This window comes from Myotis yumanensis, unplaced genomic scaffold (assembly GCF_028538775.1).
Source record: "Myotis yumanensis isolate MYYU_CA2020_CCGP unplaced genomic scaffold, mMyoYum1.0.hap1 SCAF_16, whole genome shotgun sequence".
Taxonomy (NCBI): Eukaryota; Metazoa; Chordata; class Mammalia; order Chiroptera; family Vespertilionidae; genus Myotis; species Myotis yumanensis.
Window position 1 is genome coordinate 16,023,634 of NW_027223767.1, and position 24,985 is coordinate 16,048,618.

At 57.6% G+C, this 24,985-nt stretch overlaps 1 protein-coding gene across 2 annotated transcripts; it reads right to left on the reverse strand.

The window, feature by feature from the left end:
• Positions 1-2,939: 2,939 nt before the first annotated feature.
• Positions 2,940-23,049, reverse strand: SMTNL2 (smoothelin like 2). 2 transcript variants are annotated; one of them, XM_070394309.1, is made up of 8 exons: positions 22,617-23,049; positions 15,493-15,583; positions 14,760-15,002; positions 14,056-14,128; positions 12,921-13,085; positions 11,856-11,973; positions 11,079-11,230; positions 2,940-3,893 (listed from the first exon to the last, which is right to left on the reverse strand). In XM_070394309.1, exons 1-8 carry the CDS (start codon positions 23,013-23,015, stop codon positions 3,767-3,769), a joined length of 1,368 nt encoding a protein of 455 aa, XP_070250410.1. In that variant the 5' UTR covers positions 23,016-23,049; the 3' UTR covers positions 2,940-3,766. The 2 variants fall into 2 exon arrangements, with proteins under 2 accessions (XP_070250410.1, XP_070250411.1); XM_070394310.1 differs by lacking the exon at positions 22,617-23,049 and adding an exon at positions 17,585-17,722.
• Between the last annotated feature and the right edge of the window lie 1,936 nt (positions 23,050-24,985).

Below are 24,985 nucleotides of genomic sequence, written 5' to 3' on the forward strand. Positions count from 1 at the left end.
GACCCTAAAAGTCATGTGGGAACAACTAGGGAAATTTAAGTACAGACTGTACAGTAGATGAGTGAAGGTCCCCTTTCTCCAGTATGTTAACATATCGTGCGAGATATCTGCTGAAGTATTTAGGGGTGAGTGTCATGAGAACTGTACCTTATTCCAAACGGCTCAGGAAAAGGAGTGAGACAGGACGCACACGTGGCAGAATGTTCACAACCAGAGCGAAGGAGTGAGCCTGTTCACGGAACTCTTCTTTCAACTTTTCTGTAAATTTGAGAATTTTCAAAATAAAACCTTGGGGGAAACCAATAGCTCTGATGCTTCAGCGCTCAATAGAAGAAACACCTCTAAAACCCCTCTATTGTCAGGGTTTTGCAGATGCCTAGCTCCCAATGCATGAAAGGAAGCGGGTTTGCTTTGCAGGAAGGCCGCAGTGCCCGGGTGCAAGGTAACACCCAGGTGTCTAGCACGGACAACAGGCAGGGACCACGCTGCCATCTGCTGAGGTGGCTGACACGGGAGAAGGAGCCCGTTTTAGAGGGGAAGTGGGGAGTAAAACACTCGACTTGGGCATCCAGAGTCCCAAAGCCCACACCAGGCCTAGGTTATGGACCCCTGATGTAGAAGACAGACCATAGAGTGTGAGAGGTAGAAAGCACAAGGGTGATGGATAGAGGAAAAGGAGACCATGAAGGAGCCTGGAAAGAAACAGCCGGAGAGTGTGGGTGCCTACGTGACAGCCCTGAGTCAGCCCAAGGCATGAAGGTGGGGTGTCGAGAGGAGGGCTGTTTGACATCAAGGCAAGTCCAAGAACCAAGAGATAAGAGATCAAAGGCCCTAAAAGCAGGCCCACACCAAATCTTAAAATCAAGAGAGATGATGGATAATAATCATACCAGAGGCATTTATCACTCAGCAGAAGCCAATGATCAACGATCGTGTAGATATGAGAGCAGAGCTAGGAGACGGGGAAAAAGAGGAAACCAGTTGGCCATCTCACCGAGCAGAATCAATTCATCAGCATGAGCTGGCCACCTGTCACGTTTGAGAAATGGCCCCACTTAATCAGCATTTCTAGCCTGCCACCCCTGTGCCTGGAGTCATACAGACCCGGGATGGCAGAAAATAGCCTTTCGTGCCTGCCTCCTCCGGTTACCGCGCACTGACCACTGCAACTGGGAAAGCTGAGAGCTTTTCATCATCTAACACATTTGCAAAACTCATTGGCTTTAACAAATTGTTCCCCAAGCACCTGGCCTGTGCGTTCTCCACTAACCAGCGTGCACTGTATCACATTCAGAAAGCGCCTCTAAGCTCTCGCTTGCCTTGAGAAATAGCCATCAGCCGTCAGAAAGGCTAAAACCCCTCTTGGCTCTGGTGAAACGTTCACTGCAGGGAAACACACAAGCCAATTTGGGCAGATTTAATAAGTTTTAACAAAATCCAGGTGAAGAAATGTATCTGGAAAAAGCAGAAGAATCTTACAAGCAGCTCTGAGAAATGATTCTCTCAGGAGAGGGGGGGAAAGATGTGAAAGCGTTTATACCATGGTAGAAGGCAACCTGAAATCGAATTTCACCAATGGGAACCTGCGTGTAACTGTGAGCTAATACAGTGGTTTCCAAACATCTTGAGATCATGTGGCCTTCCTGCACTTCTCCCCTGTGGCTTGGAACCCGCCCCGCAGGCTTTGTCCTAGAGGTAATCAAGTTTAAAGCCCATCAAATCTGAGCCCTCCCCCAAGGCCACAGACAACAACCTTGCAGAAACTACTTTTAAAATATCAAGTCTGTATTATTCTGATTGTGAGACATGAGGGACACGATCCCTCAAGTTTAAGAGAAATCGTTCCTTATTCTGGCAGGACCTGCTCCACTTTATGTGCGGAGGTGCAAGGCCATGTCTGCAATTCGGGAGAGCTGCATGTAACATGTGTGAGTACTCGGTAACATACGCGGGCTTTTTATAGAACCCTCGTGTTCCCAAACTGGCTTTGGGCCTGAAACCCTAAGCTTCAGCATGACAGGACCAGGCACTGGGTCTTCGCTAATAGGAATTGCCCTCTTGAGCCTCCGGAGATGAGAGCTGGAAAGGGAGTGGTCCCCATTGTGGGAGCATCCAAAGGATTGAACAAGACTGCTGAGCCATGGTTCACCCACAGGGCAAGCTCCGCCCTGATCCTCCTGCCACCCCAAAAGAGCTCTGTTCCAATACACAACATAGTAGACACCCACGTGACTCTGAGCAGGCGTACAGGTGTGGTGTTTGGAGCCCATTGTCTGAGCTAAAGACACATATTCGTTCCTTAAAAAGAAGTTAAAACCCAACCCAAGTAGAAAATGGTTCTTGAATAAGAGCAAGCTAATGGCTGTGGTTTTAAAGAATCAATAGATGTTCTATTAAGAGCCTACCACGGCCCGGCCGGTGTGGCTCAGTGGTTGTGCGTTGACCTATGAACCAAGAGCTCAGGGTTCCATTCCTGGTCAGGGCACATGCCCGGGTTGCAGGCTCGATCCCCAGTGGGAGTTGTGCAGGAGGCAGCTGATCAATGATTCTCATCACTGATGTTCCTCTCTCTCTTCTCTCTCTCTCTCTCTCTCTCTCTCTCTCCCTCTCCCTTCCTCTCTGAAATCAATAAAAATATTTTTCTTAAATTTAAAAAGCCTGCCACCAAACAGCTGTGAAAATAAGCCCAGCATTCCTGGATGGGCTTCCTTCGCTGGTGGGTCCACCCAGAACCTACTGTGGTGGACCCCTGCTTGTCAGCCAACACGGATCCACAAGGGGCGCTCTCTGCCCATGCTCCTTCCACGGCTGAGATGAGCAAATGTGACTTTCAACCTTTCGGCGAGTGATTCAGATACGGAAACAGTAAAGGGGGCATGTCAGTAGAACCGCCTAGTCATGGGCCCCACATCTCCCAAAAGAAAGAACAAACCCCAAGGGAAGTTCGACACATCTTTTATGTACAAACGGTCAATGGTACAGATGGAGTTACTTTTTATAAATATCTGCAGCAAATCCTCTAAAAAAAAGCTGTGAGTACAAACTACCTCTCTACACCAAGGGCCTGTCCATCCCCAAAGTGTTAACTGCAGGACGGCCTATTCTTAGCCAAACACTTGTGGGGCCTCCCGGGAAGGACCGGAGCCTCTGGGACCAGGCGAGAGCCCTCCCATCTCCCCCGGAGAGCCAAGGTGACTCGAAGGTCATCTGTAGCCCAGGACCTGGGAGTGAGTAAACTCTTTCTTCCCAAGACTTCGGACTTCTTTGTCAGGCTGCTGATTAAACGGCCCCTCTGTTTCCTGGCCTTGGCCCAGAGGGAGGGAGGGAGGAAAGGAAACTACAATAGTGTGAGGAAGTAAAAAAACTCTGGGTATTTTGATTAAAAAAAAAAAAACACTTGGTAATCAATGTAACCCTGTGAATCCAATGGATCAGACTCACCAGAGGGAAACTTGTGATTTAGCATTCGGGCATCTACAGACAAGCATTTTTTTTTTTTTAAGGAAGATAATTACTTAGCACCAATTTCTCTTTCTCTGGTAATTTTCCCTTTTCCTTCAAGCCCCTGGCTGTGATCAACGCAGTCGGAGCAGGCTCAGGGCGCTTTAATCAGTAACACAGCTGGGCGGACGGGCGCGGTCACACACCACGGAGCACGCAGCGCCCACACCAGGACGCGGCTTCTCGCCTGCCCCGGCTCCGGGGGCGTAAGCGCCCCGTGGGCTCCTCCTGGGGTTGCGATGCGGTGCTCCAGGCCCACGGGGCTTCATTCAAAGCGACGCAGGTGGTTGTACAGCGACTGGACGTAAGTGAAGACACACATGGGGTCCGGCTTGCGGCCCATCACCATCATATCCTCCACCTCGATCAGGCGCTCGCAGTTGGCCAGGTTCCTAAAACACAGAAGCCCCATCAGAACGCAGGTCCTCGGTCCTCGACATGGGCCAGCACCTGGTGGTCAGCCCCGCAGGAGAGGGGAACTCAGCCTGGAGCTGGAGGCTCCCAAGCGCCACCCCCAACACACGCCCCCCCAGAAGAGAATTCCAACGCCCTCAGGAGAACCTGTGCTGTCACTTCGTCTAACGCAGCGTTTACCAAACTCCAACATATGGGAAGCACCCACGCAACTCAGATTTTCATTTAAGTAGACTTACATCAATTTCCAGTCAAATTAAATTTCACTAAATTTAACTTTAAAAATTCACTGTATCCCAGTAGTATATGGAAAATCAGCATAAACTATAAAAATAAATGCAGGGAACGTCCTTATTTAACCATGCAGATAGGCTCTGCAACTTTAGCAAAAGGATGTACAACGAAACCAATTTTACCAAAGGCTAACTGCTATAAACTAGAGTCCCTACCCAGGCATGTCAAACTCAACGGGCTGCATGCGAGGCCCACTGGCCGCGAGTTTGACATGCTTGCTTTACACCATCTCATCAACGTTATAACCAAACGACGTTGAATGAAACATTATTCAAGGACCTGCTGTCGAAAGAATAAAGTAAAAACAAATTCACCCCTGTGCCTCCTGAAACAGCGATTTTAAACTTTTTCTTACCGTGATCCATGGTTAGATAGAGATTTTTCATCATGATTCTGCACACACATATATGTGGAAATAACATTTCACAAAAACACCCTACTACCCATATTTTCTCTATATTTCATCTTTATTTCTCCCCCGCCTCTTTTTTTTTAATGCTGGTTATGAGCCACTGCATTGAGTTTACCACCTACTGATGGGTTATCACTCCAAGTTTAAAACATTGCCTAAAATCACCTTGACTCCCCTCCCCCCAGGCCCTGTGCCTCGTGCAATGGGAGACACTGGTTTAATTTTGGCCACTGGCACAGATGCGTGTGGGAACTGGCGCCTTTCGCTGGATGTAACGGAAGCTGTTCCCTCCGCCATCCCAGCGGAGAGGCGGCTGAAGGCCTCGGCTCCATGGAGGTAGGGCAGTGAGAACCCATAGATCAGGGACGTCGCACTGCGCACCTCAGCACTGAGTCTTTAAATGATATCCTCTGCGATGCCGAGCGACGCCTCCCCGGGGCTGAGGCTGGCCCGGCGGCACCAGGCAGACCCAAAAGGGCAAAGACAACTGCACTTGGTCCAGTCATCAGTGTCCTTCCTTCAACATCTGTGTGCCCTTCTGCAGTCCCAGGGGTCCCCGGTCTTTCTCACCCACACCACTAAGTGCACGGCTGTCAGGGTTCCCATCCCACCTCTGTCCTTTCTAGCCATCAGACGTGGGGCAAGAGGCTTAAATGCTCCGAGCCTCAGTTTCCCCATCTGGAATAACAGCCACTTCACAGGGTGGTGTAAGGATTAGTGAGCTAATCCATGCAAACAAGATGGAACAGTGTCTGGCACATGGAAAGAGCTCAAGAAACAGCAGAAAATCACCCTCCTGCCTCTGCTCCCCCTCCCAGTGGTCTCCCCCCGGGCCTGTTCCTTTTTGGGAGGTTGTGTGTGTCTTCATGTGCCTTGTACCCCAGAGCTGTGACCCCGTTCCCGTGGCTCACGCAGCACTTCCTACTAGTCCCCACCGACCCTGGGCTCGCGTGCTCCAGAGACAAGGCCCATGACATTAGCACAGGGCCCTGCTTCGTGGTGCTGGCCCGACGCCAGGCCTCCTATCAGAAACCAAATGTCAAGGCGAAATGGAGACAACTGTCCCAGATCCCATTGCCGCCTCCCCCCCTCGGTTTGGAGCGGGCAGCCTGTAAGAGAATCCAGCAGCTTTGTGGGGTGGCGAGTGGTTTGGCCCAATGAGTGGGCACCCTTGCTCCCCAGGTCGGGCCAGACAGGGCTCGGTGTCAGGAAAGTCGGCGCTCTGACAAGGGCAGGCATGCAAAGGTGCTTTGTCCACGGTCAAGGTCTGAAAATCGGAGTTCTCCTGAGGGTTCTCCGGGGACCTGAGTTCACCTTCCTGAGCTATCGTGTAGCATCTGGCGCCCTCCTCCTCACCTGCAGCCCAGGAGAGCACCTCCCCTCCTCCCTCCCTCCTGGGGCTGCTGCCAGAGGACCTCGGGTGTGTGTGAGCGGACTCCGCCTGTGTGCCCAGGGCATGATCACCACCAACAGCGCGGCCTCAGCAGCCCCCTATTAAATGTGGGCAGCATTAGAACCCGGGACCTCGGCCGTGGATGAGAACTGAAATACCATCCTCCAAACACCCCCATCAGAAGCACCAACCGTCCCTCTGAAGGCCCTGCCTGGCCCGCCCACCGCCAGGTCCAGGGAAGGGGCCCTGGAATCCTCGGAGGACAGTGCAGATCCCTCTACAGGTGGCACTGCCATGAGAGGTTTCCCTTAGTTTCTCATACTCTTTCCCCCCTTTTTTTCCTCAGATATATTTTTACTGATTTCGGAGAGGAAGGGAGAGGGAGGTAGAAATATCAATGATGAGAGAGAATCACTGATTGGCTGCCTCCTGCACGCCCCACACTGGGGATCGAGCCCGCAACCTGGACATGTGCCCTGATGGACAATCAAACCGCGACCTCCTGGGTCATAGGTCGCTGCTCAACCACTGAGCCACACTGGCTGGGCACTCTTCCCCTTCTTGACTCTTTACACCTATTGTTCCCACAGGCTATTCTCAGGTTAAAAATTTTCCCCCCACAAAGGAGCCCTGTTGGAAGACAATTTTCATATCCATGTCTTTCCCGCAAACTAAATATTGTGGTGCCTTCACTGCTCCCAAAGGGTACTGGGCCCTGTCTGTTGAGCTTTTCTGATTTTTTGTCCCCTCATGGAGCACATCCAGAACTGCTAGCACACCCCAGGTGTCGTCCAACCTGTGCGGAGAGGGCGAGCTGGTCTCTTTTCTATCCTAGAGGTGGCACTGACCCTCAGAGCAATGACATCCCTGCCCAGGCAGCGAGTCTTTGAAATCAGGGTGGCAGGCAGGACTGGCGCTAAGGCCTCACCATTGGCTATACCCTCTCTTACCCAGGCAGGAAGCGGTGGGCACGGTGCTGGCTTCCCCAGCAAACAACGAGGGGACTGGGCCACATCCATCGGGCCCCCACCCCAACTGACCCATCACAATAGTAATGACGAGATTGCCCGAAGCTGAGGACACAGTTTATGAGACAGGAGATGAGAAAGGTGATGATGGGCAACTTTTACAAAAATGTTTACGGCTCGTCCTAACTGGTTTGGCTCAGTGGATAGAGCGTCGGCCTGCGGACTGAAGGGTCCCAGGTTTGATTCCGATCAAGGGCATGTACCTTGGTTGCGGGCACATCCCCAGCAGGGGGCGTGCAGGAGGCAGCTGATCGATGTTTCTCTCCCCTCGATGTTTCTATCCCTCTCCCTTCCTCTCTGTAAAAAATCAATAAAATATATTTTAAAACATGTTTAATTTTAAGGCCTCAAATATTAGAGGCCTTAACTGCCTTTTAAATAAAATTTAAATTTTGCATAAATGATACAAACTTGTTTTAACTAATGTAAACAACATGGAACAGTCCAAAGGAGAAAATACAAATCATCCCAATGTCCCCGCACAGCAAGAACCAGGGATAACATCTGGGTACCAGCCGTGTGAAATGCATTTACCGAGCCCCACCTCGGCCGGGGTTAGAAGAGGTTTATGGCAGGGCTTTCTCCTGCTCCAGTCCATCGTGGTCTTCAGCCACCGCAGGGCTGGCCCGTGAGGGAGGTGGGGGAGGGCCTGCAGGGGTTATTTTTACTTATTTAAGCTTCTCTAAGACCAGGATGCCAGAGCTCGGGCTGCAGCCTCCTATCTGGTTTTAGGCAGAGACACATGGACACTACAAATAGCCTGGAAGCCCCTTCTGCTCCGAGTAACCCGAGAGCGGGGCACATTCCGAGCAGGGCAAGTGGGAGCCTCGGGCCGCACGTCTGGCTCCATGGGAGATGAGGGGGAAAGGGTGCAGAGGGTCAAGTACCCATAAAAGGGGCTGGCCCTCCGCTTTCCAAGTCCTGAACACCTGTCCGACAGAAAGAGCTCATCTTGCTGTCAACACCGCATCCGTTCACACAGATTAGGCCACGAGGAATCTCTGGGACTGTAAATTATTGGGGGGGGGGAGGGTGAGGGGGGGGAGAAGCATAAGTCACTTTTACTCTGCAGGCCCTGATGCATTTCTGTGCTTTTTAAATATATATTTTTTTTATTGATTTCAGAGAAGGGAGAGGGAGAGAGAGATAGAAAGATCAATGCTGAGAGAGAACCATCGATGGGCTGCCTCCTGCACACTCCCTACGGGGGATCGCGCCCACGACCCGGGCATGTGCCCTGACCAGGAATCGAACCTTGACCTTGTGGTTCATAGGTCGACACTCAGCCACTGAGCCACACCAGCTGGATGCATCTCTGCGCTTTTAAGGAACTTGCTCACAGAAGGATCTGGAAACTTTTCCTTCCTGATGTGAGGTGGACCCAATGTCGGGAGGCCCCATTCCTGTCCTCTTTGCCCTTCTCCAAAGCCTGTAACTTCCTCAGAGCCCAGGCTCCTCTCCCCCCACGCTGCCTGCTCCTCAACGGCCTTTCTTAGCTCCGTCCCACTGCCTGCACGGCTCTTGGCGGCCTCCAGCAGCCCCGCACGTCTGCTTGGCTTTGGGTGTCCGACCTCAGGAACACGGGGTAAGACGCTGGTAGATGGGATCTTCGAGCAGGTGCCGCTGCTTTCTTGCCATCTCCTCTAACCAGCCAGGAAACGGGGTGACCAAGCTGCTGTCCCCCCCAGCGCCTCGGACAGCCAGGCCCACCTCCCAAGCCCTCTGCAGTAAGTACCTTCGAGATAACCTCCTGGATGACTCATGAGGGGAGGCACCTTCCCAGACTCTGAGCAAGCTCCCCACACAGACATGCTGGCCCCCTCGAGTCAGCAGAAAAGCAAGAATGCATTTCAGGGGCCTGGCAGACCATCCTCCCGTCCCCAGCCAGGAACAGGCTGGGCTGCAGGGAGGCAGGGCCAAGTTTCTTACCCCCGCCGTTTGCTCTGGGGAGGAGGGAGGCAAAGCCTGGAGCAGCCTCCGCCACTGCTCCCCAGGCTGGGACAGCAGAAACATCTGTTTGGAGTCTGGAGGCTCCCCGCTCAAACCTCATGCTGGGGAAGCAGAGCCACCAAGCGCTCCGGCTCTGGCTGCCAAGGGAAGATGTGCTCCCTGCGAGCCGGGGTGCAGGGCCACCCCCGCCATGGCCCAGGGCCTCCCTCTCCTTGCCACAGGCCCAGGGCTGAGGGGAACCAAGGCAGCCAGGGCATGAGCCTGGCCCCCTGGACTTGACGGAGAACTCCGTAAGCCGGGTGTGGCCTCACCCAGCTGGGGTGGGTCCCGGGGCGCCCACGCCAGAGACCCGGCCCTGCAGACTCTGACAGTCCGATTTCTGACGGTCCCGTTGCTGGGCTTCAGGCAGCTGGGCCTCATCCTGTGGAGGCACCCCTCCCCAGCCTCATGCACTTGGCTCTACTTCACCGTGGTCTGGATCCAGTTGCATAACACACTCCATCCGAAGCTGTTTCTGCAATTAGGATGACAGCTAATCCCAAGCAGCCAAGAAAGAGAAGGCTTTTAAAGTATACAAGGAGTTCTTATGACCCCGAGGGGGCCAAGAGTCCAAGCGCGTCATCCGAGACAACACAACAGGGGCAATACTCATGTTCCAACAACTCGGGCCAGGAGCAGGGAGCCAGGTCTCCATTCGGCCCCCAGAGCAAGAGCTGCTGCTCGGAGAGGGGCCGCTGCCTCCGCTCGAGGCGAACCCTTTGGGTCCAAATGCAAGTCCCGTCACCTGCTGGCTCCCACTCCTTCCCTGGCCAGGCTCCGGTGGGTGCGGGGGCCGGAAGGGTAGGCAGGGAATGGAGTGAGGAGGCCTTGGGGTGAGGGCTCCTCCAACTCGACAAGCACAGGAGAGCACCTCCTAGACATGGGCCTTCGACACAGACCACAAAGCAAAGGCTTAAGCCACCGGCACAAAGGCAGGTGGGCAGCTGGGCGGCTGGGCAGGAGGCAATGAGAATGTTCCCTCCGGGAAACCGCGCTTTGGGAGGGCTTCCTCCCCTTAAGGCCACCAGGCTTAGCATCAGGCGGCCCTGAACACGCTCATCTGTGCCTGGTGCTGCTCTGGGGCCTCAATGGAGGCAGCAATGGCTGCCCTGCGCTCTGCCTGTGCTCAGCCAGGAAGAAGCCCTGGCATGGAGGGCAGGAGGAGAGCGAGGGCAGAGGATCCATCCCCCCAGCTCCCGCCCGGCCAGGTCACTGTGAGCTGGTCAGAGCCACTGCCCCAAGCGCAGCTCCTCTCAGCCAGCCCTCTGCACGGCTCTGCTCCCCGGTTCCCATCACTTCAGGCTGACTAGCCAAGGACGCTGCCTGGCACCTGGCCCCATCCCTCACTCCCGCCCGCACCTCGTGAGGAGTCCCTCGCTGACCCAGTGCGCACGCACCCCCGCAGAACCCTGGCAGATGCATCCCGCTTCGCCTGCTCCTGACGCGGGGCTGCCCTCCGACAATAACCAAACCTCCACTGGCTTCCCAAGCGCCTCCTGATCCCAGAGCTGCCCCCCGCCCCCCCTTCTCCCTGTAAGTGGGTAGGGAGAAGGTAGACAGTGTTCTATGAGACACTAGAATAATGTGTAGGGAAGCAACATCTACTTATTGGAGAAGTTTTTTAAATGTCCCCCCGGCAGATATCACTGAATTTCCTGCTGAGCAATCACAGCTGTGGCTCGCCCAGGCAGCTGCATCTTTCCACCAGCCCCTCGAGGGCAGTCTCAGTGCTCTGCCAGCGTCATTCCATTGCCCATCATGCCCGTCTCCCCAACTGTCCGCCAGAGGCCAGCCACCCAGCAAAAAGGGCAGATGCACCAAGGAGAGAGCCCGGCTCCAAGACCAAGTGCTGGGGGGCCCAGGCAGATCCCCACCTCCAGGACTCAGCCTCCCCATCTATCCAGGGGAGAGCAGATTGGAAGGCCTCAAGGTCCTCGGCTCTGCGTGGGCTGCCCCGTATTCTGCCGGCCCCTGTGCTCCACCCATGCAGTGGCGGGGCTCCGGGACTGGGCCAGGCTGTGAGCCAGTGGCACTGCCATGTACTCACTCGGCCATGGTGAAGGCCAGCTCGAAGTTCTTCTGCCGCTGCGTGGGGCTCAGGGCGCTGTAGTCGAAGGCGTCGGGGAAGAAAGAATGCACTAGGGCGCAGAAGGCCATCCCGTCACTCCAGCTGGAGGAGAAGTTCTGCAGGTCCACGTGCTGCGAGCAAGGCGAGGGCCATGCCGGCAGGTGAGGGGGTGTGGCCCCACCTCCGCTCCCTGCCCAACGCAATCCCACGGGCAGGTTCTCCAGCCCCTGCTCGAGGGCCAGCATCCACTCAGCTCAGCCACAGCCACCAGCTACAGTCACCGGACCTCACGCCACAAGGGGCACTAGACCAGCGATGGTGAACCTTTTGAGCTCAGCGTGTCAGCATTTTGAAAAACCCTAACTTAACTCTGGTGCCATGTCACATATAGAAATTTTTTGATATTTGCAACCATAGTAAAACAAAGACTTATATATTTGATATTTACTTTATATATTTAAATGCCATTTAACAAAGAAAAATCAACCAAAAAAATGAGTTCGCGTGTCACCTCTGACACGCGTGTCATAGGTTCGCCATCACTGCACTAGACCAATCTACATGGGTCCAGACACAGGACTCCTGGGATCTGCTAGGGACTGACTGGGGAGGCACAATTTCTCTAGCTCCTACCCCCACCCCACCCTGCCCCCCCCCCCCAGGGTATTACCCTGGCCAGGAAAACAAAAGCAAGGGATGATGCTTAGTCAAGCCCCTGGCCGGGGGCCCAGGGGCCAGGGTGGGACCTGGGCTCACCTGGTAGCCGAGAGTCTTGTTGCGACACCACTCGAGCAGGATCTGCTTGATGCTACTGGCGCTGGCCACCCCGAAGCTCTGGGACCGCTTCAGCTTGGCCCGGGCCTCGCCTTTGCCCCTGTGGAGAGAGTGCAGGCCTGCCGTGGGGGCCATCATTTCCACTGGAAGCAGGGGAGTCCCCAGCCACCCCACTTCGCCGGGAAGGTGGCCCCACCAGCTCTGCTCACCCAGGGAGGCGCTCTGTCAGTACACAGCCTCCCTCACCCCCGTGTCCAGGCGTGAGCCCTGCGTACCAGCTACACAGCCGCCCTTGATGGTATCTGGGAGGACCATCCCCCCTTCCAGCCTCCAGGTGCCCCTGGGAACCCCTCCTTCTAAGCCTCCCTCTGAGGCCATCCGTGCTGATGGCTCTTTCCTAACCTAGAAGGATGGTTTCCTCTTCTGGGCCCCAAGGACACCCGCTAACAGCCGAGATGGGGTTGTCTGGGCCCTGGGGACACCCCCTGGGTCTGTCTCCCTCACTAGAGTCGGAGCCTCGGGAGCCAGCACTGGGGTCCTGTGGTCATCACAGGCCGGGGCTGCCCCCTGCGAGTAGCAGGTGTCACCACCCCGCACTGACAGGAGGGCCGGGTAAGTGCAAGGGTGGGTCCCGTCTCTAAAGGGAGGGTTCGAGACGGCAGACCGGTGGCTGCTTGGGTCCTGGGTGTCACCTCCCAGTTCCTGCTGGGAATCCCAATGGACTGCCCTCCTGGCCTTCTGGTCTCTCCCAGAAACCACAGGGACTACGACTCACAAGGAACTTGGGTGTGAGGGCAGCCCGGCCCCCGCCCCCCACCCCACCCCCCGGGAACTGGACAGAGAGGAGGACTCTCATCAGGCCTTGCCCGGCTCCCGGCCCACCTGTGGCCGGGCCCTGACCTTGTGTCTCACCCAAGAGGTCACACCTTAGGGAAGGACCCCAGGGAACAGCTCAGGGCCAGCAGTCCTGCCTGTGCCTTGTGGAGCCCAGGCGGGGTCTGGGCCTACTCTGGGGGCCCAGCCTGATCTGAGGACTAGTGTCCGTACTTGCCCACTGTGTCTTGCTCCCACTTCTCAAACAAAGCCTTCCGGGCCTGCGCACTGGAGGTCCGGGGCAGCGTCTGCGACCTCACCAGCTCCCGGCGATGGGCCTGAGTGGTGGCTGGCGGCTGCGGGGATGGGGGCGACTGGGGCGGCGTCACCAGAGGGGGGCTGAGGAGAGAACCACGAGTCATCACCACCTCACACAATCACTAGCTCCCATCACCAGCCATCACCCACTCACCCAGGCCCGGGCCCCTCCTCCCACTGAGTGTGAGATGAGGCAGAAATGGGGGCTTGGTGGCAGGCGGAGGAAGAAAGCGCCACCTGCTCCAGGCCCTGACCGGTTAGGCAGGTTTTCCAAACTGAGCTGCTGTCTGAAGCAGGAGTGAGAAGGGCCCCTCACTGGGTGAGGGTGTCAATGCCCAAGGCAGGCAGGGGACACCCTTTCGGGCAGGAGGTGTGACCAGAACCGGTCCCACCAGAACTAGATTCCCCTCCTCCACCGCCACTAGATAAGACCCCCTTTTGTCCTCCCCCTGGAACAGTTTGCCAGAAAGTCACAATTCTTTTATTATTAAAAGAAAAAGGAAAGCCAAGCCAGTCCCCCAGCCCCATCTCCAATCACAGTCCAGCTGGCCTGGGGGAACACGGGGACACCCGCAGGGCAGGCAGGAGGAGGCCTGTACCACAGCCTATGGCCTCTCCGGGTACCTTCCCAGGCCAGGGGCAGGCAGCAGCTGGCTCTGAGGGACCCTGGCCAGGCTGGATGGATAAAGAGGAGAGTGGAGATCCTTCTACCCTCCTTCCTCCAGGGGAATGGAGACACCCCTCCCACCTTTCAACAGACTTGTCTTGAAGGGTCCATAGAAAAACCAGCCTGCAGCCCTATTTCTCTAAACAAAACTCTCCACCTAACACCACTGCCTCACTTTCCCTGCTCTGATCCTACCCCGCATCCCTGCTGCCTCAGTTCTCTGAAGGCCACAAGCCCAGGAGGGTGCCTTCCCCTGGAGTCAGCACAGGGAGCTCCCTGCAGGTGGCCTGGGCACCCTGGGTCCAAGGCCAAGCCCAGATGACACCAAGGGGGCAATGACCCCCACCACCACCACCACCACCAGGAACACGGGCCCCAACTCACCTGTCATTGCTCCTGCCTGCTGTCACTGCCCCATAGCCAGAGCCCAAGGACCGTGGGAGAGAAGAATTCTTCTCTGCAGGACAAAGGGAGGTAGAGAAACAACAAACCCTGGTCTCATGGAGGGCCAGCCCCCGCCTGCCTCCCTCATCTGACCCGGCCCTGCACTGTTTACCCAGCGTCGCTCCGTGGACACGTAAGACCCCTGAGCTAAGCGGGCCCCACCTCAGCCAACAGTTGTGAAGAAAGGAGGTTGGGAACATAGAGCAATGACATGAAAGGTCTTGTAAAGTGTTCCCACCTGCTTTTGAGAGCACAGGGCCCAGGGCCTCCCGTGCTATGCATCCAGCGAACCCTCACTGGGGAGGCCCATGTGGTCCACCCCTTGTCCACCACCGAGGCCTGACCACAGACCCAAGTCAGGCCAGGAGGGGACTATGCCAAAGTGTGCAGGGCAAAAGGCTCCCTTCTAACCACAGCCTCGACCTGTAATAAAAGCCACAGTTATCACCTGCCAAGGACGCTGCTGCTTTATGGCCGCTCTGGGAGAGCATTCTGGGAAGGATGGAGGGTGCGGACGGGCTAAAGAAGGGCGTGACAGGCGGGGGAGCTGGGGCTTGACCCCAGATTTTCTGAGTCTGTGGCTAAACAACCCCCAGTCCCTGCCCACCCTCCCAGACCAGAGTTGGGGTCTCCCCTGCTCCTACCACTGGGACTTAGAGTCCAGGGTGTGGTGGCCTCACTGGGGCTCGAGCTGAGGCCCCCCAGGATGGCAGCAGACGTGGGCGAGAGAGCTGTGGCTGAAGTCTCTCCAGAGAACCTCTCGGAGACCCGCATGACGGCCGTGACTGGCTGGTGCGGCAGCCCCAAGGAGAGGCTCATAGGGCGAGGCTTGGGGGGCTCTGGTGCCCGGAAGGTCTGGGTGGCCTCCGGGGGTCCATCACCTGGACCTGCAACATGTGACAAGAGGGAGGTGGTAGTGTCAGCCAGGCATCCACTGGGGCATCAGGCTCCCTGAACCTTCTCCCCACCTCCTCCAAGAAGGCCTCCCTGACCACTTCAGCCTCCCTGACCTCCTCTAATGGGATTTTTCACTGCTCCAACCAGAGCTGACATTGGGTCCAACTGCCCCTCACAGCCAGGTCAATAAACACTAGATGGCCTGTCCGTCCACTCTCTACCCTGCTTGGGCCTGGACAATCCCTCAGCCCCCGCTTGCATTCCTCCAGAAACAGGAGAGCTCACCCCTCCCAGGATCTCCCATTTCCCTCTGTGTTGACATCTCCTTCTCTCTGGATGAGGCTGCTCTCCTGGCAGCCTCTCCATGTGTCAGGGATTATGCTCAAGTCCCCCCACCCAGCCAAGGGGGGACCTGGCACAGATGCATGGCTGCCAAGGCCCTGACCCCAGAGCTACCCATCCTCTGCAGCCGGCCCCTACCTGCCCCTGGCTGGTGCCCATTCTCGATGACACACAGGTTGGAGGACCTTCTCATCTCCGACTCGCTTGCTTCATCATGATGATCCACACTCTAGAGAGACACGGACACGGCAAAGGCCCAGTTAGCCAGGGCCCGCCGCCCTCCCAAAACCGCTCCCCAAAGCCCTCCTGATTCTGGCAGAGCAAACAACATCCATATGTGAGAGAGGGAGCCCGCAGGACATACCATGAGAGGCCAACGACACACAGCAAACTGGGGCAAAGCCAGCCCCAGCTGTTGAGCCCCGGAATCCTGTGAGGCAAACGCCGCCTCCATTGGCCTCATCTCAGAACCCCAAAATGCTAGGGACAAAGGTCAAGATGGAGAGGGTTCCAAAGGAGTGCGCAAGATGGTCCCAACCCCATTCCAGGCTGGACCAGATGACTGGGGTCAGGAGAGTGTGGCTCCGGCTCATCCCAGCGGGGCAGGCTGGCCGGGCTGCCTGGGTGGGAGCAGCTGAAATGCAGAGACATACGCAAGCTTCTTCTGGGCCCACAACGGGCACTGGAGCCCTCCTGCTGCGGCCTTTGCATTGATACAGGGGCACAAATTCACCCAGAGGTCCAGAGCACAGGGGCCTGACTGGCTTCACACTGCAGCAGTGGGGGAGGGGTGCAGAGAGAGCGCCAAGACCAAGAGCCAGCAGGAGTGCCTGGCATCCCAGCTGGGCTGCCAACCACCAGGTGACCTGGGTTAGGTCATGCCCCCCTTGAGTCTGTTTATTTGTTTGAAATATGGAAGTAGGCTATGCAAGTGCCACTTGAGATCTACCAAGTGTCAGGCCCTTTTCCCGGGCATGCTGCTTATACCAGCTTGCCCTGCCCTCCCAGGTGGGTGCTACCAGCCCCATTTTACAGACGGGAGATGAGGGCCCAGGAGGGGGATGTACACGTGAGAAAGAGCTGAAGGTTATCAGCTCCGTGTTTCAGGGACATCCTTCAGAAGCCGGAAGGGAGTGGCATGGGAGGGGAAACCAGATGGCCAGCCACCTCACTAGTCCCAGGTGGGGACGTGGGGAGGGGTGATGGGACAGCGGGAGAGCGAAGGGCAAGAAGGACTCAGAGCTTTGGGGAGAGTGCGTGGACGTGGAGAGAACAGAGGGCGCCACTCCTGCTCCAAGCCCGGGCTTCCGGTGTGAGTGATGTGGCTGGGAAGGGAAGGGATGCTGGTGGGGACATAAGAACTTCAGTTTGGGACATGATAGGGTAAGGTGCCCTGGGGCATCAGGGAGTTGAGGTCAGGAAGTAGCTGGATATTTGAGCGTGAAGTTTAGGAGGAAGGACTCGGACAAACAATGAAGAAGCAGGGGTCTCAAATCCAGGGCACAGCAGAGGGAGAGCTGGCCTGGGGCTGATGGGGCCAGGGCTGCGGCACCACATTTGGGGGGCAGAGAGACATCTGAGAGTGAGAAGGCACAGGCAGGCAGGCAGGTAGGAAGAAAACCAGAAGAATGTTGAGAAAGGCAGGTGGAAATGTATCGGGAAGTCAGGCATGTCGGTGGCATCCAAAGGTGACCTGAGGTCAAGGAAAAGAAGGTCAAGATGAGATCTAAAAAGCAGCCATTGGGTTTAGCAAAAAAGAGGTCACTGGGACGGTTAGGGACTGAATCAGAGGTGAGGGCAGGGCACAGGAGATGGCCTGGGGGAGACGCTGGGGAGAAATGGAGACCACACCCGTCAGTTTAGGCCTGAGGGGAGAGGAGCAAAAGGGTCTGAGGGGTTCTTTCAGATGGAAGGGGTAGGGTGCCATTTATAGGTTGAGAGAAAGGCTCCAGAAGGTGAGGGGACCCTCTGCAGGGTGGGGTCTCTGGGGAAGTGAGAAACAGGCCTCAAGAGCCTGGCCTTGGGGAGAAGGTGACCCCTCAACTTCTGATTCAGGAGGACAGAAGGGGAGGGGCCACACCTACTCCAAGGAATAATAGAGAAGGTGGGGGTGCATCTCCTGGCATTCCAGCATGGGGAGGGCACCCCTAGAGCCACACCACTGCTAACTGGAAGCCAGATCAGCAGGAGGTGGAGAAACAGCCAGTCCCTCCTAAACCCCAGCCCCCACCTATCTCCATGTGCCTCCATCCATCTTGCTCTGGTCCAGCAGGTTCCACAGGTCCAGGCAGGGGCTTGAAGGGACAGGCTGATGATGAAACCATTTTCCCAAGAAGGTGGGTCTCTCCTGGGGGGGACCCCCATAGCCACCTGCCCCTGCATGTTGCAGGCCCACACCCCATGATGCCCCCAGGGACCAGATGTCACAACCAGACAGGAAGGTGGTTCTGAACCAGCCGGATTCCTGCCGAGGGGTCTCAGCAAAGCGGAGGGAAAGGGGTCGGGTGAACTCATGCTGGGAGGACCCACGGCAGCTGCCCCGAACTCCCCATCCCTGTGCCTGGAGCCACTCCACACCCAGGGAAAGGGCTCTGCCCACAGCTCAAGCCGAGGGTGGAGAAGGTCACCCCTAACTTCAAGCCTGGACTGAAGGTCCAGCAGAATTAAGGTTTGGGACTCGTGTCTCCTGCCCCAACACAGAGCTCTGGCCTTCGGAGGGCAGAGAGGACACTCAAGACAAACTGTCTCCCAGGACCTCGGGCAGGGAGAGCCATCGGCATCAGACGAAGGGGTGGAAAAGTGTGAGTATAAGCACCCTAGCAGGACCTGAGCCCTTAAGCCAGCGGTTCTCAACCTGTGGGTCGCGACCCCTTTGGCGGTCGAACGACCCTTTCACAGGGGTCGCCTAAGACCATCCTGCATATCAGATATTTACATTACGATTCATAATAGTAGCAACATTACAGTTATGAAGTAGCAAAGGAAATAATTTTATGGTTGGGGGTCACAACATGAGGAACTGTATTTAAAGGGCCAGAAGGTTGAGAACCACTGTCTTAAGCCAAGGAGCCGAGAGGGGCCGGAGCAGAGGCAACCAATCGTGTGTCTCTCCCACATTGATGTTTCTCTCTCTCTCCCTCCCTCCCTCCCTCCGACCTCCACTCCACTCTCTCTCTAAAAAAAAAAAAAAAAAAAAATCAATGGGAAAAATATCCTTGGGTGAGGATTATTTAAAAAAGGGGAGGCTCCCTGTGCGGGAGCCCGGGCCTGGGAATGTTAGAGGCATAGGCAGGGATGCGATAAGTCTGATTTCAGAGTCTCTCACTGGGGACGTTTTAAACACTTTTGTGAGAGCAGGAACAGTATCTCAGGCTACTCTCGGTGCCGCGTGATCCCACACAGGCCCATGTGTGGACACGGGAGCCCATGCATGAGCCCATGCGTATGTCCAGCACAGCCCAGACGGCCAGAACCGCCATTCTAAGCCAGTTAACACGGCTGCCCACTCTCCTCCTCCTTCACACCAGGGTTTTAAAGACTCAACTCAAACTTCTCCCCAAAGCATTTAACTCCCTTATCACACAGTGTGTCTGGGAAAGGAAGGCAGATAAGGCGAGTCTGGTTTCTTTCATGATCGGCCTGACACCTCGCTCCTGGCAGTGGTTCCTAAGGGACTCCACCACCTCGGCCATGAGGACCCAGGGGCTCCAGCTCAGCCGAGAGGGCATTTCCAGGGAACAACTGTGGCCTGGCCTCCAGCCTGGCCTCGGCCGCTGCCATCCACCATCCACCGAGGCCCCCAGCCAGCTCCCTTCACCCACCAGATCACAGCTGTGGCTCCACAGACACTTTTGTGAGCAGTTTGGGCTGATGCCCCTGTTATGATCACCCACCCTGCTCAGTGCGAGAGGCCCAGCTGGGCTGGGACAGTGCCCCGCTGGTTTAGATACAAGGCAACTGAGGTCTAATTGGGAGGAGATGCCCTCAAGGCCTCAGCAAATGCCCCCAAACCAGCTCCATCTGCTCCAGGGACGCAGGCCTCCTACATGGAGTGCTCCCTGGTGACTCCTACCCCACTGACCTGCCCTCTCCCCTGTCCTGGAGCCTCCCTGGCTGCTCTTCTGTCTCCTCACTCCCTGGCTCCAATCAGACCTCTGTAAGCCTGATGAGCAAGGTCCTTAGCAAGGTCAGGGTTTTGTACTCAGGGCTCAGGGCACATTGACATGCTGAATATGACCCACTTCCCACCTCTACAGTCCCCACTTTAAAACAGCGGGATGCAAACGGGTCTCCCAGTCTCAGTGCTGTACAGATGGGCACACAGCACAGCACAGCACAGCCTCCACACGCCTGACCACAGCCACCACTGGCCAAAGTGTGCGAACACGACCCTCACACCCAGACTCCCCTGGGACAGAGACACAGCGACGGGGTGGGTGTGTGTGTGTGAGAGAGAGAGAGAGAGAGAGAGAGAGAGAGGCCAGAAAAGCAGCAGCCCCTGCACCCAGCCATGACCCTGCTCAGTCTTGCCCTGGAACCCTGACTCCCTATTCATGACCAAGTGCCCAGGAACACACCATCGGTCACAGCACAGGAGTGGGAGCCTGTGGGTGGCTCCACACAGCCCCCCTCACTGCCAGAAACTGGCTGGGAGCCTGTGTCGGGGCTTCTGAGAGGCGGGCTGCAAGAGAAGGGGGCACCAGTGCTCCTAGTCAGGTGGGGGAAAGCTGCCTCAGGCCAGGGAGCCAGGCTCAGGGGGCTGCAGAGCCCCTGACCCCACTGGAGACCCTGGCTACCTTCTACCCCATACTCAGCTATGCTTGCCGTTCCACCTCATCCCATGGCTCTCTGGCGTCCACAACCTACTCCCAAACCGAGTCTCCATCCTCTTCCCCCAGCTGCAGCAGCTTCCCTGCTGACCCCCAACAATGGAGAAGGCTCCCCTCTCTCCATGTCTAAGGGTGGGCTCTCCAGGGCCTCCTGACTCCCTGGCAGCTCCATTACACAGGGATATGCAGGGGCTGCAGCGCGCTGTGTGGCCCGGAGGCCCTGTGCCTGCCTGCCCCCCCCCCCCCTCGCTGGGGTTCACTGTGGCCAAGCTACAGCGTGACAAACAGTGGGTACAGGCACAGCGCTGGAGGTGGAGCCTCTGCCCAGGGCTCCTGCCCACCTTCTCCTTCTGCACAACTGAAGACTTCCCCCCACCCCCACCCCTAGGGCTTCAACTATCAGCTCTGCCCTGCTATCTCCCTAACTGGCGGCCTTGACCACTCTCAGTGCAACAGATCCGGCCTCTACCTGCTCTGGGGCAGCTTCACCCTGGGTGTCCCACAGCCCCTCACACTCAGCACAACCCAAAGGGAACCGAGCATCTCCACCAGATCGGTGACCCAGCCGTCCCCCAGGCAGAGCGCCTCCCTCTGCCTCTCTACTAACGTCCAAAGTCTCTCTACCTTGCTGATTCTCCCTCTTCGATCCCTCTCCAAGGCAACTCCAGCTCTCCATCCACCCACCACTGCCCCAGCCATGACTGTCCTCTCTCCCTGGACCACCATAATTAAGTTAGCCTGTCTCCAGCCACCCTCCAGCCCGCCACCCATCCTTGAGGAAGCTGTCAGATACAAGGAGGACCTGTCCCTCCCCTGCCCAGTGCCCCTCACCCACCATCCCCACCACCGAGAGGGCTCGTTCACCTCAGGTGATCGTGGCCAACTCCTGCTGAAAGAGTTGGATGACTGGAGAGAATGCTCTCACATATGTATGTGTATGCATGTACACATACATATTCATACATGTATGGCTCTGGGAGTATTTTTGTTAAAACTTGGGCAGCTGCTTCCACCAGCAGACAAGCAGCACATGCATGTTACAATGAACCCTCAGAAACAGCGGATGACACAGCTCACTAGGCACATGTGAGCTCACTGTGGTGACTCTACACTATGGACACGTAGCGTGTCGTGCTCATAGGACAGAATTAAATGTGTCCATATTTCCAGACACTTCATACGGATCACTGGGACACCCAGGGACTCTGCCACCAGCACGTGTGTAAGGACCTCTCATGGCCCAGGGACAAAGCCAGGTCCGGTGCCCAGCATCCAGGGGGCCTTCGCAACGTGCCCCTCCACTCTCATAGCCACCAGGCTCCCCTCTGGCCAGAGCGTCCTTTCAGCCTTCTGGAGGATGCTGCACAGCCCCCCACCGCACCCCCATCCACACCACCAGCAAGCAAGCCCTGAGCCTGCAGCTCAAAGCCTTCCTGGGACACGCATGGGAAGGGATGACTGCGTTTGGAGCACATCTGTTCTGGCTGCCTGTACTGTTGGAACTGCTCTATCTGGGGCTATCTCCCACCCAGGGTGGGACCTCCAGGGGCAAGGGCTAATCTGATCCCCCACCCCCTCCCCCCTGCGGTGCAGCCCCGCCCCCCAGGAGACCTGAGTGCCTGATGGACTGACCGAGGGGCAGCAGGTGCAGACTATTCACACCCAGACCCTGGGAACCCAACCCAAGAGCACATGTCTATGCAGAGGGGGAAATCTTGCCTGAGGGTCCCTGCACACCCCACGGAGACATTCTCACCGGCCTCCCCAAGCCCCGTGCTCAGGGCAGTGACTGGTCCACACGGCCTCCGCCCCACCCCCACTCGGTGTGGGCCTCCGGCCAGTCCCTGAGCTCAGGAATCTAGACGCTGCTCCCGTCTGGTTTCTCCATCTATCCCTTCACGGTAAGGGATTTGCCCCCTGCAGTGCGAGTTCCAAAACACGCCTGCTTGGCTGCACCTGACCACATTGCGTCCTCCCCTCCCCCACAACGGGGCTCGCGTTCTCAATCTGGTTAATCAATAACCGGAACCGTGGGGCCTCAGTGAAGCGGCAACGCCGGGGCGCGTGAATGGAGGTGGGGGAGTTGGGGATGCTGACCATTCCAACGTGCGGGCGGGGCCCCGGGCAGGGGCGGGACCTCAGCGTCCAAGCCCTTATTGTCATGGGACAGCGGAGAGAGGGAGACAAAACTTAGGGCAAACAAGGCCCGGCTCCCCAGAAGGGAGGGGGCCGGAGACAAGTGTCGCAGGCCGGCCAAGAGAGTGCTTCTCGGCTTTCTCCAAACCCGAAGTGGGGCCGGTCTCCCACCACCAAGTCCTCACGGCCGGTGGAGGCACAGCCCGCCCAACCCAGCCCAGCAGACGTTCGCACTCGGGGCGGCAGCGGCACCTGCGGAGCCCCGGTTCCCCGGCGCCCGCGCTTCCCGAGGCTCACCTGGCCGCGGCCTGAAATCGAGAAGGTGGCGTGGCTGGCGAAGCGTGCGGAGCCCAGGCGGGGCGCGTGGTCCGGGACGCCCGGCGCCGGCGGAGGGCTGGGCGTGCCCGGTGTGCCGGGCGCGGGGGACAGCCCGGTCGCCAAACCCAGTGCCTCCACCTGGCGCGTCAAGCGCTCGAGCTGCGCCTGCAGCCGCTGGTTGTCGCGCTGCAGCTCCGCCACGGTGCGCGCCAGCGGGCCGGCCAGGCGCAGCGCCTCGGCCACGCGCCGCTCCACGCCGCGCTGCAGCCCCTGCATGTCCTCGTGCAGCGCGCGCACCGCGCCCTCCAGCGCCGCCTCGTAGCGGCCCAGCGCCTCGCGCACCGCGCGCGCCTCCGCGGCATCGGGGGCCGGCTCCATGGCCGAGCGGGGAGCGCAGGACCGGCAGCGAACCTCGCAGCGAGAGAAGCCAGGCTCCGCAGCTCTCGGCCGCGAGTGGGGCTGGGGAGCTGGGCTCGCCCGAGGGGCGGTGGGCGGGGCGGTGGAGGGCGGAGCGGGTCCCGGGAGCCCGGGGACTGGGCGCCGCGTGGGGGCGGGGCCTCGGGGGCGGGGCCTCGGCCGACTCCCGGCCACCCCCTCCCCTGGAGACCCGCGGGTGGTGCGGGTTGAGGACCCCCAGAGGCACCAGGGAAGGGCTCGCCCCGCCTCGTCGCTCCTTCTGTGCGAGTCGCGGGGGCAGTGCCGAGTCCGAGCCCCCACCCCGACCCCGCAGCAGCGGCGTGCGGCCTGGGAGAGGGGCTGCGGGCCCACCGGAGGAAGGCCTCGCCCTCCCAAGTGGGCTTTACTTTGGAGACCACGGACGGGGTGACGGGGGGGAGGGGGGGTATGCATTCTCACCCCCAGGTCAGGGTCCTACTGGGGACGGAAACCTCCCCCCTGCCCTGGGAGACTTGAGAGGAGCAGCAGCAGTCCCCAGAACTGCCCCCTGACCCTCACCCTGTGCCGGGCACTGCCCTCTCTGTTACATGGGCACGGCTCGCACACGGCCTCTCTATTACATGGGCACGGTCACCTGTGGGTCTTGGCCTGGGTTGTGTTCACCTGTTGTAAGACCTAAGGAAGAAAAAGACAAGTGGTGATGTTTGCTCGCTGCCTCTCCCCTCCCAGCCACACTCTGCAGCACGATCTTAGTGCCGTTCCGCCAGTGGTCAGTAGGGGCTCCAGGCTCACCAAGGGGCTTCGGTGAGAGGTCAGAAGAGGCTACAGTCAGACAGAAAGGAAAGGGTGTGCCTAGGGCCTGCTCTCCAAATCCTGGGGTGGGCGGCTGTGGAGATGCCTCAGGAAAGCGTAATCACCCCCTCCCTCCATCAAAGTCTCCGTCACTGACCTCTATCCACAGACCAGGGCTCCTACCGCTATTCCCTTTTATACCTGAACCCAGATACTCCTCCCTTTAGGTTGGTGAGATATGTAAATTTCCATGTATACTGAAACTCATTTCAAATACAAGTGGGCACATAACATCCTTGTCCGTGCAAAACACCTTTCCTGGTTAGCCTTCTCCTTCTCTGCCTGGGCCACCTGAAGGAGCCCCGGTGGCTGGGCAGGCACCACCAGATGACCGCAGGGACGAGAGAGCTGGAAGGCTTGTTCCTGTTGCATTTGGCTTCCAAAGATGTTTAGAGCCACAGGCCTCCTGGACTGGCCTGCATTGCCCCTGAGGAGCTGGGTCAGCCTAGCAGATGCTGAGTGCTGATCCCCCTTCCCCCTCCACCATGGGGACAGGAAGGAACGCTGGGTTACCTAATCCAAGCAGCCTTCCAGCAATTATTTCATGAGAAAGTCAAGTGCCAAAAGGCGTGCATGTTGCATGTGTGTGTGCGTGTGTGTTCCAAATAGCTGTCTGGACAGGGTAAGCCAAACCGCTCCCTGCATTCTTTCCCGGGGTAGAATCTTTGATAGAGACCGTGGGAGACTCTGCTGCGGCAGCTTCCACCCCACATTGCACTGGTAGCTCCTTCAGAGACCCTGGTCTCAGCCAGAAAAGCCCATTCATTCCCTTTGCAGGACCCAAGGACGGACTATGTGGGGAAGTCTCAGGAGGCACTATCCGGCTTGACCGGGCCTGGGCCAGCAGCAGAGGTGTGTGGGGGGGGCGGGGGAGGGGGGAGAGGGGCAGGGGTCCAGCCTTCTCTCTTGTTCTCCAGGGGAAGGAAGGCTGGCCGGGTCTCTGGGGTGGGAACCCTAATAGTACGGGAGAGGTGAGAGACTGTAGAGACTGGCTGCCCAGGATCCATCCACCCTCTCCCACCTCACAGAGGTTATCTGGTCTCCCTTGATCCACCGTGAGACTATCTACTAGTAAGAGGAGCTGCTTAGGGGCGGGATTC